The 18,001-nt window shown below is 30.1% G+C and overlaps 9 protein-coding genes across 9 annotated transcripts; 8 read left to right on the top strand and 1 right to left on the bottom strand.

The window, feature by feature from the left end:
- Window positions 1-266: 266 nt before the first annotated feature.
- NAEGRDRAFT_79215 (uncharacterized protein) lies at window positions 267-1,665 on the top strand (the record flags this gene model as incomplete). Its single annotated transcript, XM_002678771.1, has 1 exon — window positions 267-1,665. The coding sequence occupies one exon, from the start codon at window positions 267-269 to the stop codon at window positions 1,644-1,646; it is 1,380 nt and encodes a 459-aa protein (XP_002678817.1). The 3' UTR covers window positions 1,647-1,665.
- Window positions 1,666-1,738: 73 nt separating this feature from the next.
- NAEGRDRAFT_65858 (uncharacterized protein) lies at window positions 1,739-3,799 on the top strand (the record flags this gene model as incomplete). Its single annotated transcript, XM_002678770.1, has 1 exon — window positions 1,739-3,799. The coding sequence occupies one exon, from the start codon at window positions 1,739-1,741 to the stop codon at window positions 3,797-3,799; it is 2,061 nt and encodes a 686-aa protein (XP_002678816.1).
- Window positions 3,800-4,650: 851 nt separating this feature from the next.
- Window positions 4,651-5,253, top strand: NAEGRDRAFT_65857 (uncharacterized protein; the record flags this gene model as incomplete). Its single annotated transcript, XM_002678769.1, has 1 exon — window positions 4,651-5,253. One exon carries the CDS (start codon window positions 4,651-4,653, stop codon window positions 5,251-5,253), a length of 603 nt encoding a protein of 200 aa, XP_002678815.1.
- Window position 5,254: 1 nt separating this feature from the next.
- Window positions 5,255-7,475, bottom strand: NAEGRDRAFT_36164 (uncharacterized protein; the record flags this gene model as incomplete). Its single annotated transcript, XM_002678654.1, has 1 exon — window positions 5,255-7,475. The coding sequence occupies one exon, from the start codon at window positions 7,473-7,475 to the stop codon at window positions 5,286-5,288; it is 2,190 nt and encodes a 729-aa protein (XP_002678700.1). The 3' UTR covers window positions 5,255-5,285.
- A 1,567-nt stretch (window positions 7,476-9,042) lies between these two features.
- NAEGRDRAFT_38656 (uncharacterized protein) lies at window positions 9,043-9,668 on the top strand. The gene has a single exon (XM_002678768.1). The coding sequence runs from the start codon at window positions 9,054-9,056 to the stop codon at window positions 9,639-9,641; it is 588 nt and encodes a 195-aa protein (XP_002678814.1). The 5' UTR covers window positions 9,043-9,053; the 3' UTR covers window positions 9,642-9,668.
- Window positions 9,669-9,794: 126 nt separating this feature from the next.
- On the top strand, window positions 9,795-12,312 carry NAEGRDRAFT_65854 (uncharacterized protein; the record flags this gene model as incomplete). Its single annotated transcript, XM_002678767.1, has 4 exons — window positions 9,795-10,062; window positions 10,104-10,340; window positions 10,839-11,931; window positions 12,015-12,312. The coding sequence occupies 4 exons, from the start codon at window positions 9,795-9,797 to the stop codon at window positions 12,310-12,312; spliced, it is 1,896 nt and encodes a 631-aa protein (XP_002678813.1).
- Window positions 12,313-12,517: 205 nt separating this feature from the next.
- NAEGRDRAFT_65853 (uncharacterized protein) lies at window positions 12,518-13,993 on the top strand (the record flags this gene model as incomplete). Its single annotated transcript, XM_002678766.1, has 1 exon — window positions 12,518-13,993. The coding sequence occupies one exon, from the start codon at window positions 12,518-12,520 to the stop codon at window positions 13,991-13,993; it is 1,476 nt and encodes a 491-aa protein (XP_002678812.1).
- A 1,598-nt stretch (window positions 13,994-15,591) lies between these two features.
- NAEGRDRAFT_65852 (uncharacterized protein) lies at window positions 15,592-17,151 on the top strand (the record flags this gene model as incomplete). Its single annotated transcript, XM_002678765.1, has 1 exon — window positions 15,592-17,151. One exon carries the CDS (start codon window positions 15,592-15,594, stop codon window positions 17,149-17,151), a length of 1,560 nt encoding a protein of 519 aa, XP_002678811.1.
- Window positions 17,152-17,390: 239 nt separating this feature from the next.
- NAEGRDRAFT_65851 (uncharacterized protein) lies at window positions 17,391-17,981 on the top strand (the record flags this gene model as incomplete). The annotated part of the gene is made up of 1 exon (XM_002678764.1): window positions 17,391-17,981. The coding sequence occupies one exon, from the start codon at window positions 17,391-17,393 to the stop codon at window positions 17,979-17,981; it is 591 nt and encodes a 196-aa protein (XP_002678810.1).
- Window positions 17,982-18,001: the final 20 nt, after the last annotated feature.

Below are 18,001 nucleotides of genomic sequence, written 5' to 3'. Positions count from 1 at the left end.
CGTCTAATAAAACATTCTTGTAAAGTTTGGGCGCCATTTTTTGGAAGTCTTCGGCTTTCAGCAGCGGTAGATAATTACCTTGTTCCTCTTCACAAAACTACGATTTACATCATGAGAGAAAAGTAATTAGCATTAACAACAGTAAAACGGTGGCAAATCTATTCACATCATTGATGATTTATCAACGATATGCAAGTGACTGAAAATTAATAAAAATTAAAATTGTGCATTATTATTTTGTAATTGTTTGAAATTTTTTTAAAAAAATGTTGAAAACCATCAAACGAATTTCCTCTTCATCTTTGGTCCAACACCACACCAACAAGACATGTATTCCTTACGTAACGCTGCAAAAGGCTTGTTACGCTAAGGCCGGTGAAAGAAAACACAAAGAACAAATGACCGATGTTAGAAAGCAATATAAACAATTTTACACAACATCAAAGGAACAACAAGATGAAAAATCGAGAAAGGAATTCGCTTCTCACAGAGAGAGAGTTTTGATTTATCGTAAACATAAAAGAGCTAACGCTATACAAAATATGCAAATGCACGAAAGAATGATGCAAATTGAAAAGGAAGAACACGACCGAGAAAGAAAAGAAAGAGCACAAAGAGCCATCAACTGGGAATCTATTCAACAAAGTAAAAGAAGAGATAGTTTGAGGAGATTAGCTTCTGAGGCTGAATACTTCATCTCTCCTGAAAATATTGATAGACATATTGAAAACCAATTGAACCCAGCTCGTGTCGTTGTTCCAACAGTATTTGGAAGTGGAAAGTATGGTATTAACGATGAAGTTGCTCTCGAACATTTGAAGAATACAAAGGATAGAATGATTTTAAGAAAGGAAAGCGTTGGTGAAGATCCACTCTATCCAAATAGCAAGGTATATGCTGACCATATGGCCTACTTGAATGTAAGAGTTGGTACACAATCAGGACAATTGTTCGACTCTTATGAATATATCAATGAACCAGAAGGTTTGCTCAAGATGAATGCCGAAAAGGAACAACAAGGTATTGAAGAATCATTCTCTTCTACTGGTGAAGAAGATGAATTTGAAGCTATTGATATGGCTAGCTTGGAATTGGAAGATATTAATGTTGATGATAAGGAAGATCTTTCATTCCGTCCATTGACTAATATTGAAAATATTGAAAAGTTGTTCGAATCTGCTTCTGCTAATCTTAAGGAAGGATTTGATACTACCGCTGCTGATAAATTGATTCTTGAATTGAGCTCAATTGAAGATCTTCCAGCCAGTGACTTGGATAACATGGGCAATGAAGAAGTTTCTTGGTTCAAGGATTTGGATAGAACTGAGGTTGAAGATGAACAAAATGAACGTGAAGAAGAAGAAGAAAGTGATGAAGTTGAAAAGGAAATGGATCAAAAGTTGATGAATGCCGCTGAAGCTGGTGATGTTGAATATGCTATTGATAGAGCTATCATGGATAAACACAATGATGGTCTCATGGCATCTGTTGAACACATTCAACCAATTCTTAAGGATGAAGTGCAGAAGGCTAAGTTGATTAAGGAACTTTCCAAGACTCAACAATTGGCTCAAGCTCACGTTTTGCACCCAATGAAGAGGAAGAATAGAAGAGTTTCTAATGATTCAACAACCAAGTCTGATTAAATAGGTGAAAATTTGTATTAAATTTTAAAAAATTAAAAATGTTTATTAAAATAATAGCTATTATTTTAAAAATATTTTTAAAAAAAATTAAAATGAAAGGAGCACATCCACCTTCTTCACCTCAGTCATCTGTGAATCAGGCATCATTCGCAGGAAAATTTTCAGAAAATGAGCTTAGAGCTGAAAAGTTACTCCCAATGATTGTGGATTATTCTATTGAATTTACATCAGCTATTCATAATGATATTCATAGATCTGTTGTATTTGAAGGTGGAAAATTAGTAGGAAATATAATTTTAAAACCATCTAGTAATGTATTTGATACATCATTCGCTTTGAAATATCAACAACAAGTACAACAAAATCCGAACTTGATCATTGATAGGGATTTATCATCACCTTTATCAGCACCATTCGCATCAAGTAATATTTCATCAAATAGTAATAATTCAAATTCAGCCTTCGGAAGTACCAATAATACTATCCCTATTGCTGATCAATTACTTTATGGTTATTTATTTACAACATTTGCAAACATTTTTGATATTAAACCTGATAAAAGTCAAGATGCACAAGCAGATGATATGTATTTACCATCAAATAATTTAATTTTACTTGATGAAAAACAAAGAGAATCATTATTATTTAAATCTAAGAAAGTTTGGAGAGAATTATTTTCTAAATTACATATCAAGACTTACATCTCTTCTAGATTTCCTGAAAGTGTTCGTTCATCTACTCCATCAACACCAGGTGGATCTAGTTCTAGTGCAACATCTATAGAGATTAATTATTTTGATAATAGCAAGGAATTTATTGATTTTTATTTATTTAAAAGTAATTTTGTTGCCAAGCAAGCTGTGAATACTCAAAGTGTATTTATGGAATTAACATGTAATGAGATTGAACTATTGGATCAAGATAGTACTGATTTTAGAGTTACATTTCCATTTAGTATTGATGTTCCACTAAATGACTCTAATAGAAATCCATACTTTGTAATTTCAGAAATTTTCATTCCTTCTGATCAATTCACTGATAGTATGGTTAGATCATTGGCTGATGCTAAATCACCATCTTTCAAAGTTAATAATTTCGATTTGGATTTCCTTGTTTCTTATGAAACAAGTTTACAATATATTCCTTCAAGAATATTTTTATGTGCATTATGTAAACCTATAGTATTGAGAAAATCAATCAAATTACAATCAAAAACAAAATTGCTAAATATGAAAAATTATATTCAACTAGTTCTAGAAAATACTTGCGAAAATCAATCTCTTAAAATTGAAAAGGTTGAACTCAACCTTACAAATGCTAGATTCTTTAATTATTTACCTCCTGGAGAAGCTCAAAAGTTAATGATAGTAAATGAAAGAGAGGAAAAAGTGCCAAATGATTCTGATGAAACAACTACAACAAATTATTTATTATCACCACCTCCTTCTACTATTTATGATTTATTTGACTGTTTTATAGAAAAATCACAATTCCCAATAGAATTAAAACCTTTTGAACAATATACACTTAATTTATTAATAACACCAATTTATAGAAATATGGATGAAATAATTGACAAACTCCAAAATAAGAAATCCATAGTTAATTTATTTATGAATAATTCGAGTGTAACAGCAAGTATACCTTTTAATAGTAATGGTACATTAGAAAATCAATCATCTAATAATTCAATTGTATGGGATGATAGTTTAGCTCAATATAAATCTAAAGTTGATATTACTTATACAATTAAAAATCAAGAAGATGAAGGAAAAACATCAACATTTAAGAGTTTTATGGAAGTACCATGGGTTGCTATTTTAAAACGTGGATTATTTGCATCAATCAAATGTGATAAGCAATCAGTTGCATTAATGGCACCTTTTACAATTTCAATATTTTTATCTAATTTTAGTGATAGTGAATGTGATTTAATTCTCTCATCACAACCAACAGCAGAATCTTCAATAATTTGTCAAGATGCTCAAATTGATGTTGGTATTGTAAAACCATCTCAATCAACCAAAGTTGTTTTGCACTACATTGGTGTTCAACAAGGTTTACATCACATGGATTTACTTTGTATTTATAATAAGAAAACTCAACAACAATTCATCTTTCCTTTCTATATTCAAGTTATCATTACAAAATAAATCAAATCTTCTCTCTATTATTGTATGATAATGATCATCTCATATTCTTAATTATTCTTATTGTGTTTTATTAGAGTCATTATCATGATCATCATCTTTGATCATGTTATTAATATGATGATGATGACGATTAGAACATTGTATGTTTGCAAAATGAATGACGTGCTTTGAGGAATTGGATTTCTTGTTTTTATTTAAATTTAAAAAAAATTCATCAAGCCTTTATTCCATCATCACCATATTAACCAGTGATCATTGACACAAACCACACCACACCACACACGGATTGATTATTCATTTGATATATTAAAAATTTTAGGATTTAGATTTTCATCATGATGAATTCCTCTTCAGTATCATCATCATCATCATCATCCGGAGGGGGAATACTACAAACATATATTGTACCATTCTTTAGTAACGTTCCGAATGTAGCTAAAATTATAATATTTGTACAAACATTACTTTTTGTCTTGTCTAAAGTATTTAGTGATACTGAGGAGTATTTTTGTTTAATTCCGAATCACACAATTAGTAAACTATTCATTTGGAATATATTTACATCATCTTTAATTGAAACAGAAATTATTAGTTTTATATTTACAGTATTGAGTGTGATTGTCACAAGTAAATGGATTATTAATAAGAATGTTTTACTTGCTCAACAACAAATAATTCCAACAATTGCAAATATTTGGACAACTAGCATGTATTTATGGTTTTTATTTATTGTTTCTTGCTTGTGTGGAATTTTTACATTATTAATGACGTTTATTTTGTATTTATTTACAATTACAGCTCCTCTATTTGTTAAATATCATGGTTTTCATGGATCTATTCTAGGATTTACAATGATTATGAAACAACAAATTCCAGAAGAATATCCAATTAATTTTATTCCATTAAGAGGAAAAGATGTTCCTTTTGTTGCTTTATGTATTAGTATTGTAATTTCATTCGTTGCCAATCAAGTTACTGATTTACCATTTATCATCTTTGGATTTTATATTTCTTGGATTTATTTGAGATTCTATCAAACTACCTATGATGGAATTGTAGAAGCACCATATAAGGGTGATCATTCTGATTCATTTGCTTTCCATACATTATTCCCTTCCTCGCTACAACCTTTCATTCTTCCAGTTTCTAATTACACATATAATTTGGCTAGATCTTTAAAGATTGTTTCAGAATTAAGGACTATCCAATCAAATAATCAATCCTCAAACAAGACTGTATCTCTTAGCTCTAATTTTGATAGTATTTTCATGGATTCTCCTGCAAAACCAAGCCAACACGCTTCATCATCAACAGCCTCTGCCTTACTCGAAAAACATATTGAAGTTGTTGCTTCAGAACAGCAACCAATTGGATCACAAACTACTGATAGATCAAAGAGACGAGAACTTGCTGTGCAGGAATTAGAAAAAAGAATTCAGAACATGAATATTTAAATTGTAAATAAATAAGTTTTTAGCTAAAAAGTTTATGGAATGTTGAGGACTTGCTTGAGCTTGTGGATCAAGAGAAGTAAATCTTTTCTTTCCTTAATTTCTGGATATAAATCCTTGAGAATATCAATTGATCTTCTTGAAATCTTGGAGTAACAAATATCGGTGTGATCAAAGTGCTTACCATATTCCTTCTTGGATTCTATCGAGATAGCAACTTGCTTGCCCTTATCAGCTTCCTTGACAGGTTGCTTGTTGTGTTCAATACTTACAACTTTACCAACAACGAGCATTTCCTTGGTTGGGAGAACAATTGGAGTATTGAGCTTCAAAACACCTTCAACAATTTCAACACCAACAGTGATTGGATCTCTCTTGTGGAAAATACAATCTGGAAGAATCTTAAAGATACATGGCCAAACAACGTCATTTTCGGCAGCCTTCTTCTTTTCTTCAAGTTTCTTGGCCTTGTGTTCTTTGAATCTATCAAACAAGTGATAAATAATGTCAGCAGAGAAAATGGTAATACCCAATTTGTCAGCTTCTTCCTTAGCATCAGCAGTAATCTTAACATCGAAAGCAAGCAATACAGCATATTCAGGAGCATTTTCTAACATAACTGAAGTTCTGATGATATCCTTCTTGTGAACTGGACCAATGTTAATACCAGAAACTGGAATATGTTCTGACTTTAAGAATTCCAACAAAGCTTCAAGAGAACCCAATGTACTGGCTTGAACAAAGACACCCTTACCAGTTGTGGAAATTCTGTTCAAAACTTCCTTCAAATCAGCCATAACTTCTTCCTTCATAGCATCCAAATCATCTCCATTCTTGTATACCAAAAGTTGGGAACCAGGAACAGCACCATCAAGATCTTGAGCAGATAACTTAATACCCAAAGAAGCCTTAACTTCCTTACAATGGATATATTCACCCTTAACTCTAATTTCTCTTAAAGGTTTCGGTGTCAAAAGAGCACGAATTTGTGTGACAATCGGCCCGTTAAAACCACAGACAACAATGGTGTCACCTTCTCTAAGAATACCGTTTGAAAGAATAACGTCTACAGTAGTACCGTGACCTTCTACAACCTTAACTTCCAAAATTGTACATTCAATAGCTGACTTGTAAGTCAACTTCTTGACCATGTGCTTTTGAGTCAATTGACACATAAGAGCCAACAAATCAGGAATACCTTCACCAGTGTGAGCTGATGTTGGAACCAAAGATAAACAAGACTTAAAGTCCTTATTCTTATAGTAAAGTTCAGAATTGAGACCGTGTTCCATGAGTTGGAGTTGAACATCCTTAACCTTTTGTTCGAATTGTTGAATAACGTTCTTCTTTTGATTCTTCAAAGATTCTCTAATTGGAGCATTTGGAGTTGCTTTCCATTCATACAAAGCATCAACCTTGTTAAGAGCAACAATGAATGGAGTCTTTCTATTCTTAATCAATTGTAAAGATTCAATTGTTTGTCTTTCCAAACCGTGCTTGATATCAATAACCAAGATGGCAATGTCACACAAAGATGAACCTCTAGATCTCAAGTTGTTGAAAGATTCGTGACCTGGTGTATCAATAATCAACAAACCTGGCAAATTGTATTGCAATTGCTTCTTAACACTTTCATTGAGCTTGAAGGTTTGCTTCTTAATAGCATCAATAGGAACATAAGTAGCACCGATTTGTTGGGTAATACCACCAGCTTCACCACTTTGAACGTTTGTACTTCTGATCTTATCCAAAATCTTAGTTTTACCAACGTCGACGTGTCCCAAAACACAACAAATTGGTGAACGAAGATCTGCACCTGAATTCTTCTTATCTTCCCTATCTTCTTGAGATTCTACTTCGGTTTGAGAATCTTCATTAGATTGTTCAGCAGCATTTCCGATAGTATTTTCATCATCTAGTTCAACTTCTTCCTTTTCTTCTTCTTCTTCTTCTTCATCATCGACTTGAACTTCTTCTTCCTTAACTGGTTGTTTGACAGTTTCAACTTTTTCAGTAGTGGCAGCTGATCCATCTCCATCAATATCGAAATCTTCCCAGCTGTCATCTGAAATAGCAACTTCCTTCTTTTGTTCTTGTTTCTTTTCATTTTTCTTCTTTTCGTCCTTCTTTTTATCTTCCTTATTGTCACTCTTTGGTTGATCTTTTTGTTTGTCATCCTTCTTATCAGATTTTTTCTTATCAGCAAAAGCAGCAACGTGACCCATTTGAAGCATCAATGCTCTCATTTGTTCACCTCTCTTTTCTTCTTCAATTTGTTTCTTTGTCTTGTACAAACCCTTCTTCTTCAATTCTTCAATTTCTTGCTTCTTCTTTTGTTTTTCAGCAACTTTTTCTTGTTCCTTTCTTCTTTCTTCTTGTTCTGCTAACTTTTGAAGCATTTGTTCATTCTTGATTCTTTCTTCTTCTTCTCTCTTAATTCTTTCTTCTTCTTCCTTTTGTTTTTGAAGCTTTTCCTTCAATGCAGCAACAGCCTTTGAAGGTGCCTTGGATTTAGCTGCAGCAGAACCAGGTTTGGCCGCTGAAGGCTTTTCCTTTTTATCGTCCTTCTTTTTATCATCCTTTTTCTTATCGTCCTTCTTTTCGGTTTTCTTTTCATCCTTCTTATTGCCCTTCTTTTCTGGCTTTTCTTCGGCTGCTGGTGTTTCTTCTTGTTGTTCGTTTTCATCACCAGTTTCAGCAATCATGGACAAATAGTCATCATTGCCACCCTTCTTCTTTTTATCCTTCTTATTGTCTTTCTTTGGTTCTTCTTTTTTACCTCCTTTCTTTGGTTGAGGTTCTGAAGGAGCTTCTTCGGCTGTATTATTGTCTTCTTCGATTGAACCAGCAATCATAGATTCATAATCATCATTACCACCCTTTTTCTTTTTATCCTTTTTATTATCCTTCTTATTGTCCTTCTTTGTTTCTGGTTGTTTGGTTTCAGTAACTGGTTCTTCAGCAATTACTTCACCAGAAGGTTCTTCGGCGAGCATTGACATGTAATCATCGTCAGAGAGCTTTTTCTTGTTGTCTTTCTTAACCATTTTTTTAATTCTTCAAAAAATAATGCAATAAAATTTTATTTTTAAAGCCAAGCAATAATAAAAATAACTTGAATTTGTGCCGAATTCGGGTCATGGCACAGCAACGTTAATACAATAGGTAACCAGCTTACAAACATCAATCCAAAATTTGAAATGGAGGGATGATCGTCATTTCGATATTGTATTTTTTTACAATCTCGAAATTTACATTCAATTTGTAATTGTTTTTCAATAATTTCAAGTTTCAGATTTGGACATTATACTGTATTCTAATATTTACTGATCTTTGTGGTAAATTTCAAATTCAATCCAATTTTTGATGAAGAATAATCCCAATTCTGTAATTGTATTATATATTAATCTTGCCTTTTTTCAGAACAATGCCATATTTAATATTAAAGGCTTAGGTCAATTCTGTATGAGTATTTTCATTTGAAAGAGAATTAGTTCTTTTTTTTGATATGCTGTTTTTTAATTGAAGGTGGAGGTTTGGTTCAATGGACTTTGGGAAAATCTTAATTGTGAGCACAAAGTATCCATTAATCCTTCCTCAAGGTGTATCCTTGGTGAATCAGTCAATTACAACACTACAGAATTTCCGACCGGAAGTTTTTCTTGATCAACGAAGAAGCTTCTTCTGAAAGCACTCAAGCTTACAAGAGTAAAGTCCTTGGTGTCCGTACAATAACATGACGCGATCTATTTAAGCGAATAAAATTTTATTTTTTTAAAATCAAAAAAATACCAACAATACAAATGGCCCCACAAATCCAAAAGCCTGCTCCACAATTCACCAAGACTGCTTTGATGCAAGATGGTTCATTCAAGCAAATCAGCTTGTCTGACTACAAGGGTAAATATGTTGTCTTGTTCTTCTACCCATTGGACTTTACTTTCGTCTGTCCAACTGAAATCATTGCCTTCTCTGAAAAGGCTGCTGCTTTCAGAGAAATTGGAGCTGAAGTCATTGGTGCTTCTGTTGACTCTGAATTCACTCACTTGGCTTGGACTCAAACTCCAAGAAAGGAAGGTGGTTTGGGTAAGGTTGATATTCCACTTATTGCCGATCTTGACAAGTCTTTGGCTAGAGATTATGGTGTCCTTTTGGAAGGTGGTGTTTCTCTCAGAGGTTTGTTCATCATTGATGGTAACCAAAACTTGAGACAAATTACTGTCAACGATTTGCCAGTTGGTAGAAATGTTGATGAAGCTTTGAGATTGGTTGAAGCTTTCCAATTCGTTGAAAAGCACGGTGAAGTTTGCCCAGCCGGATGGCAAAAGGGTAAGGCTACCATCAAGCCAAATCCAAAGGAATCAAAGGAATATTTCTCCTCCCAAAATTAATTAATAAATTAATAATTTATTTTTTAATTGAAAACTGTTGAAAATACAATGTTAGGAATTTACAATTGGTGATGGTCTTATCCAATAAGATTCATCTATTTACTGTAGTTTTGATGTTAAGAGAGATAAGACAATTCAAGAATTAAAAAAAAAATGATGAGGAATGCTTATCAACCCAGATTAAATTTTGATGCCATTGAGAGAGGATCACTGGCAAATGATGATGAGGATGAACAAGTTATTGGTGCCAATTCGGAAACACTTGATGGTCAAGTACCAGTTGAAAATAAGGAAGCTAGGATTTTAAGGATTCGGGAAACATTTGCAGCTCTTGATTGGAATAAGGATAAGAAATTGGATGCTTGTGATTTATTAAAAGTATTGAAGAAAATTAAGGCTCCAAAAGAATATATCGATGATGGTAGGTTTCATTGCATTGATTTCAATATGGAAATTCAATAGTTGAAACAATATTATGGGAAGTTTGTGATAACAATGTACACAATTATCTTTTAGTATCGGATTTGGAAGAAATAGTGTTTCGAGTGATGAGTGAAGAAAAGAAGGCACATTCAATTGCTCCAGATCGTCTTGTAAATATAATGGATTTTGTGAGTAAGGATAAAAACTTAACAGGTTATATAAGTGCAAGTCAATGCATTTTACTATTGCACAATAGATTTGGAGAATCTTTGAAAAGTGTAAAACTAAGGTAATTATTCAATTATATTCTTCCAAAATATTTATTCGAAACTTTAAGAAACTTATTTATTAATACTAGAACAGGAGGTGGAACCTCAAATGTTGGTTTCAAAGAGTATCTAGCTCAGGTGAATATTAGAAAGAGTGTTAGATAATTTTTTCTTGAAGATCCGTGCAATCTACATGATTCTCAACCAACTCAAATATAGAACAACAATCAACATGATGTGGAATAAATGATAATGTGTGTGAACACAGTAACAATTTCCATAACACACACAGAGATCAATAATTGTCATCAACCTCTGTCTGCTTTTTATCCGAATCTTCCATCATGCAACACAGTCACTAATTTTCCAAGCAAAATTAAAAAAATGTTGTCTGCCAACCATTACATTGCAGACAATCGGCACAATAATTCCTACACTCCCAATCATCATCATCATTATGATAACAATGATCAATATGATCACAATAATAATCATCAAATAACAGTTGGAACAATACATGGAGTAAACCAAGAAGTAGAAGTAGAAGAATTAGGAGAAAAAGAAGAAACATTCTATTACGATATTAATGATGTAATTAAAAATACAGAACAAGCAATGAATGAAAGTAAATCAACCTCACCATACAAATCCAAATTTGAAATTATCAAGAGACACATTAAACAATTATCGATATGGTCTAAAATTCTAGTAGTTTTAGTAATTATACTTGTATTGAGTATATTTGTGGCAGGTATAACAGCTATAGTATTTAATGCAGTTATTAGACAATCTTATGCAGTTTATTTTCTTGCTTCTTTATATTTATTAAGTGGAATGACATTGATTTATTTTGCCATATTTGCAATCATGACAGAGAATGAATACTTGTTATTTGCTTTTTTAATTAAATCATTTTGGGGAGCAACACAAGCAGCATTTATGATATATCAATCAGTTACATTATTAATTGATGCCAATGATGGTAAACAAGAGGAACATGATGCATTAATTAGAACTTTTATGTGGATTGTTATATTTTTAATTATTGTACCAACAGGTCTATATTTTGTTGGTTTAATTTTATTTACAATCATTTTAATACCTGTTTATAGATCATTTGGATGGAAAATTTATAGACGTGTTGGATCTTCACCTGAATTAGTGAGATATTATAGATTCTATTGTATTTATAAATCAATGATTCAAGTAGATATCATGTGTTTAACTGCTTTATATATAATGGCTTTATTTTGGTTAAAATTTGATTGGATTCCTTGGTCACATTTGGGTTTATCATTTGGTTACGTATTTTCCATTTTATTAATTCCAATTTCAATTTATTTGGGTTTAAAAAAGGAATGGTACATTGTACAAATATTTGTAATTTTATTTGATTTGGTTTTACCAATTTATTTAATTTATAAATTAATTGAAGCTTGGATTAAAAAGGATGAAATTATTAATGAAGATAGTGTTTTGGAAAAATTAGATATTATGGTCATTATGACTATTATTACTACTTTTGCTGTTATTGTTAGAATTTTAGTTATTATTTTTGCTATTATTTGTACTGTTAATTTTAGAAAGGGTTTAAAGAGGTTTGTTTTTTTTACTTTTTTTATTAATTTATTATTTTTTTATATTATTTTTAATATTTTAATATTTTTAATTATATAATTAGAATATTTGAAAGAGATTTTATTAATATTAAAAAGAGAATATTCAAATTATTAAGAATTAAAAGACCAATTATTGAACAAGAAACCTCCATCAATAATACAATTGAAATGGAAAATGAAAAGACAGATAAAAAATCATCAATTAAAACAGAAAGTTATTCACCACCTTCACAAACAACAACAACAACATTGAATGAAACAAATCCATCCTCTCACAATTATAAATCAGAAAAGAAGAAGAAAAAGAAGAAGAAGAAGAAGAAACACGATCAACTCAATGTTGCATTTCAAGAATTGTAATTATTGTAATTATTATTATATAAAATTACTTCTAATATATGTTGTTACAAACACAGTCTATTAAATCCAAATAATTTCTCTTTATCTTCCATTTTGATTTTAAACAATTTACCTTCAAAATTGTTTCTATTTTATGGAGTTACGGAAATGCTTAAATTTGTGCAATTCAAACAGATCCACCATTCTCACACAACAACAAAAAAAAATGTCCAATCTCATACACACAAGAACCAGAACAATACTGCTTGTATTGTTTCTCCTCCAAGTATTGGTGGTATTAAAAGTCAATGCATCTAATTTTGGTACACTCTACACAACTACATCCAAATCATCAAGTTATTCCTTTTCTGGAGCAACTTCTTCATGTTCATTAACCTTAACCATTGATAGAAATTCAACACAATCATTATCTTTTACACTTTCTAAATATCCTGTATCTGGTTATACTAATCGTGTACCTGATAATGCACATACTTTATTAGGTGTTTATGGTATATCTGTTAATGATTATGGTATGAATACTAACGACACACAATTGACTTATTATTTCACATGTTCAAATGGTATTTTAAATGTCAAGCCTCAAAATATGGGAATTTTCACATTGGCACCTGTTAATTACTTTTTAGATACTGGAGCTAGTCCAATAAGTCCAACAACTATTAGTTATTCTGTTAAACTCTCAGCAAAATCAGCTGGTTCAACAATTGGATTTTTAGCAGTTGTTGATAGTGGAAGTGCAAATATTGGATATTACAATTATTTTTATGGACCTTATCAATTTAAATATAATATTGCAACTAATAATTATGGACAAGTTACTGAAACATTGAACTATCAATTACCAAATGTTCTTCCAACTTTTGATTCATATGCATTTGCACTTTCTAATACTCAACTTTCCTATCAATCAAATGATTATACAACATTATATTCTTACAAAATTACAAAAGTATCCAATCCAAATGGTTATGGAGCTAATTTACAATATAATTTCCAATATGGAAATAATTTCAAAGATATGAATGGAAATTCAATTATCATTCAAAAGAGTTCACTTTCATGCATATGTTCAACAGATGGATATACTTCATTAAGTGTTTCTTCAAGCTATACATCAACATCATTGACATGTAATTATATTAATTCAGCATGTCAATATATTTCAATTATTGCTAAAACTATTCCAAGTGAAAGTAGTCCAAATCCATCAACATCCACTGCCATTCAAATGTATCAAGGTGTTTATGTCTATACAGGTGTAATTACAAAGAAATATTATTACAAAATTAATGTTCCATCTTATAATACTTTGAAATTGAAAAGTATTTCATTGAAATCATCAAGTGATGGAAGTGGTTATGTTACAATCAATTCAGAGAGTACTTCTTATACAAGTGAGAAGGTTTATGTCTATTCATCAAGTCAATTTTCATCACTCTCCTATACTAATTATAATAGTTATACTAAAACTATTTATGTAACTGTTGAACCGTACTTATCAGAAACTAGTATTGAATTTTATCCTTCCATTACTAGTGCTGCTACTGGTTATGGAAATGGTTTCCCAGTCTATATCATCTTTGCAATTGCTGGACCATTATTTATGGTATTTTCAATTGTTGCTGTTATTGTTACAATTAAGAAGAATTCCAGACAACATCAACATCAACAAATATAATTCAAAACATGTTAATTTTGTAAATAATGTTGTAAATAAAAACTCAATTTACTAATCTTGTGAATAATTATTTCAAATTTTGAAAAACTCACAATGTTAAGGAAATCGACCTTAATGTTAAAACACAAACTGTTAAATAAAGAGCTTTCAAGTACACACCTGAACTCAAATGTACAATATTAATGAATGCAACCTTCTAAAAATCTTGCAAAATTTCAAGAATTTTCACTACTTTTCATTGATCTTGTGAAAAACCAACTGCAATGATTCGTTCATCACATTTCTTTCATTTCATGACTTTGTTCATGCTGATGATGATGAAGTGGAAGATCACATGTTGAATTTCCTATGACTTTTTACCTTGAGAAAGTATCCGTCGCTTTTCATCAGATCACTTTATTGAAAAGACACAAAATTTCTCTCGTCACAAAAAAAACTTGTTATTCTTGGGCAGTTTTTTTTTTAAATCTTTGCTTTATTCTGCAGACTCTTCTATTACCACACCCACCACCACGCTACATTTCTCTCTCTTTCACTCACTATATAGTAGTAGTCATATATACTTGTTTTATATGTTTGCTATTTGTTCTTGTTGAATAATAACAAATTTTATCATATTCAAAAATTTTAATAACAGAAAGGAACAACAAGGAACATCATCATCAATTTATAATTTATTTTCATTCATAAAGGCTTTTTTCACTAATAGTGCGGAAAAAAAGAAATTCAAAAATTGGAATATAACGTTAGAATTCATCTTTTAATACTTGATCATCATGAGTCGATCTAGAAGTGTAGCAGTGATGCCATCATCATTTCAAAATAATTCATCATCATCATCATCATTTGATCATAATAATTCACCATCTAATAGTATGCCTTCATTAAATAATCATCATAATATTTCAGGTAATTTAACTAAAAGTACAACAACAACAACAACAACAACTGGAGGAGGAGCTACAGTTACATTTATTAGTCGATTATATGAATGTGCATTCTTTTTAAGATATAAACAAGATAATATTAATGTGGAATTAGAATTTGATTATCCTAAAGGCTATTTTTATAGATTTAATATACAACAATATATATCAAAATTATCATTATTAAATACATATAGTAATGTGATACTATATAGATGTAATAATATTAATATATATTGTAAATATATACCTAGAGTTGGTATAATTGGTTTTTTAGCTAAAAATCAACCATATTATTCTTTATTTAATCAATTAATATTAATTTTATATTCTAGAATACTTTTATCAAGTAATGATAATTTTGTAATTGATCAACTTCAACCTTTTTTAGAATATTTATATTATTATCAACCTTATCCAAAATTTGGTGAAAAGTTTTTAATTAGATATGATACTAAAAATTCAATATTAGATTCTTCACATTATTTAAGAAGACCTTCAATTGATGAATTTATTGCTTGTGGTGAAATTAATTTATTAAAAATTAAATCACAATTAATTTTAAATGATTTTATCATTTTATTTAAATATATATTATTAGATAAATTTATTTATTTAAATAATAATAGTATAGATAATAATAATACTACAATTAATAATAATAATAATAACATGACAACAACAACAAATGCAGCTAATCAAGTAAATCCAATTAAAATTATTATAACAACAAGAGAAAGTAGTAATATATTAGAAGTTATGAATTTTATTTATTCAATTACAAGTTTAATTTATCCATTTAAATATTGTGGTGATATTTTACCATTTTGTGATGAAATTAAAGTTTTTGAACATTTAATTAATAATCGTCATACAAGTTCAGTGATTGGTTTTTTACAAAAAGATTATTCATTTGAAAAATATTTAAATTCTACAAATGTTATTATATTTGATTTTGATTCTTCTAAAATTTTAAATAATTTAAAAGAATTTAAATTAATTTCACTTCCAAAAGAAAATAGAGTTTTAACAATGCTTAAAAATAACATTTCTAAATATGATACTAATATTAGAATTATGGACTTTTTTGTTAAATGTATGGCATCTTGGTTCGGTAATTATAGACATCACTTTAAATTACATTCAAATTTATTTGAATTTGATCATTCTAGGTTTATAACTGATGAACATCATTCAATTGAATCAAATGATTTTTATAAGGCTTTTTCATGTACTCATCTGTACAAGATTTTCATTGATGAAAGAACAAAACTTGTTAACGATTATCAAACTTTTCAAATTCAAAAAATTCAATTCGGAAGATTTGAACAAGAATGTTTCAAAATTAATCCAAGAATTTTTACAAATGCTTCAACAAATGTTTCTCTAACAAGTAATAATTCATCATTCAATAATAATAGTAATACCAATAATAATACCAATAATACCAATACTACTACTACTAATGGTACAATTACAACAAATCAATCATTAAATAATACTAATAGTACAGGTAATAATTCTACTACCACTCAATCTTTGAAAAATAATCAATCTAATAATACTGGTGGTGGTAGTAATAATAATACTAGTAAGAATAATAATAATAGTGGTGGTGGTAATAATGGATTTTCATTAAAACATTTATTCTTTAAAAAGAATAGTAATAATAATCAAACTAATCAATCAAGTATTAATGAATTACCAGAAGATAAGAATGATAAGAACAATGATATTGAACCAATGTCACCTTCATTTGGTACTAAAGTAATTGGTGAATTACAATTTAGTAAGGAAAATCAATTATCACTTTCATTCTATTGTAGAGAAAGTGATTCAACAAAAACTAAATTTTCATTCAGTGAATTCCATCAAACAATTAAACCACCTAAGAAATATTTACCAGAATTTGGAGAACAATCAATTGTTACAAAAGAAGATGTTGAATCAGGAGATTCTAAAATTCAATCAGATCTTGATACACTTTTAGATGTTAATGATAATAGTAGTGAAACAACAAGTGAATGTGCAATTGATGAAGATCATTCCACTTTAGAATCAACAGAATCATTTAATATTGTTGATAATGAATCTATTATTATGGTCAATGAATCTGATACAAGTATTGATAAAGTTGTTGAAATTCCACCTCTCACTTCTACCACCATCACTGCCACTACCACCACAACTTGTATTCCAGTTACAACTACTGCTGATGAATTTTATGATTAAAGTTTGCGAGTGTAAATTATATCAAGTCTGCTCTTTATTTCCTCTAATCCTCTAATCCAATGATCATCATTATAATTAGTAGTAGTGGTAGTAGTTGTTATTCTAAAGTGTGTTCAAGTAATACGATTTTACCATCTTTTCTCATCAAAATATTGTACGTTACATTCTGTTGAGCAAGTTAATTAGTTGATCATTTTCCCGCCAAATTAAAAATCAGTAAATAATAGTATAGAAAAAAAATGTCAAACTACTACCATCAAAGACTAGACACTGAAGAGGAAGAGTCTGTTTATAATCTTATAGAAAAACCTGTGGAGGTTGTAGAAAAGAAGGAAATGTATAGATCGGCTTATCCAGGTACAACACCACCTTCTTATTCAACTTTCGGTCTTAATAACACAACAAAACCCGGAATAGCCAATGCTGGAGGAAGCTACTATGATTTGGATCACAGTGGAGGTCATCATAAATTAAAAAAATCCTCTGCTACAATGGGAAAGACTGTAAAACATGATGTAAGAAGTGATTCCTTTACAAAGAAGAAGCAAGGTATTTACACGGATACACTAAGAACAATGGAATCACAAAAATCTAAAAAGTTTGAACGAACAATGCCTGATACTTTATCAAAACGTCCAGCTGTTCCTAAGAAAGAAGAAAAACCAATTATGGGATTAATAAGCAAGAAGAATTTTGTTGTCAGTAATGCAGTTGACAATATTCTTAGTGCACCTAAGAAAGTTAAACAACCAGAGCCTTTGTGGACTCAAAAAGCAGAGTTTGGTAAAGTACCTGATTATCTTTCAAAGATAAACAAGAATTCAAGATGAATATGAATACATTCAACAAT

This window comes from Naegleria gruberi (assembly GCF_000004985.1).
Source record: "Naegleria gruberi genomic scaffold NAEGRscaffold_16, whole genome shotgun sequence".
Lineage (NCBI taxonomy): Eukaryota > Heterolobosea > Eutetramitea > Acrasida > Naegleriidae > Naegleria > Naegleria gruberi.
This window is presented reverse-complemented; position numbering and strand designations above follow the sequence as displayed.

Bases quoted from the DNA above. Each gene is read 5' to 3' on its own strand.
- NAEGRDRAFT_38656 (XM_002678768.1), top strand. From the start codon at position 9,054: ATGGCCCCACAAATCCAAAAGCCTGCTCCACAATTCACCAAGACTGCT.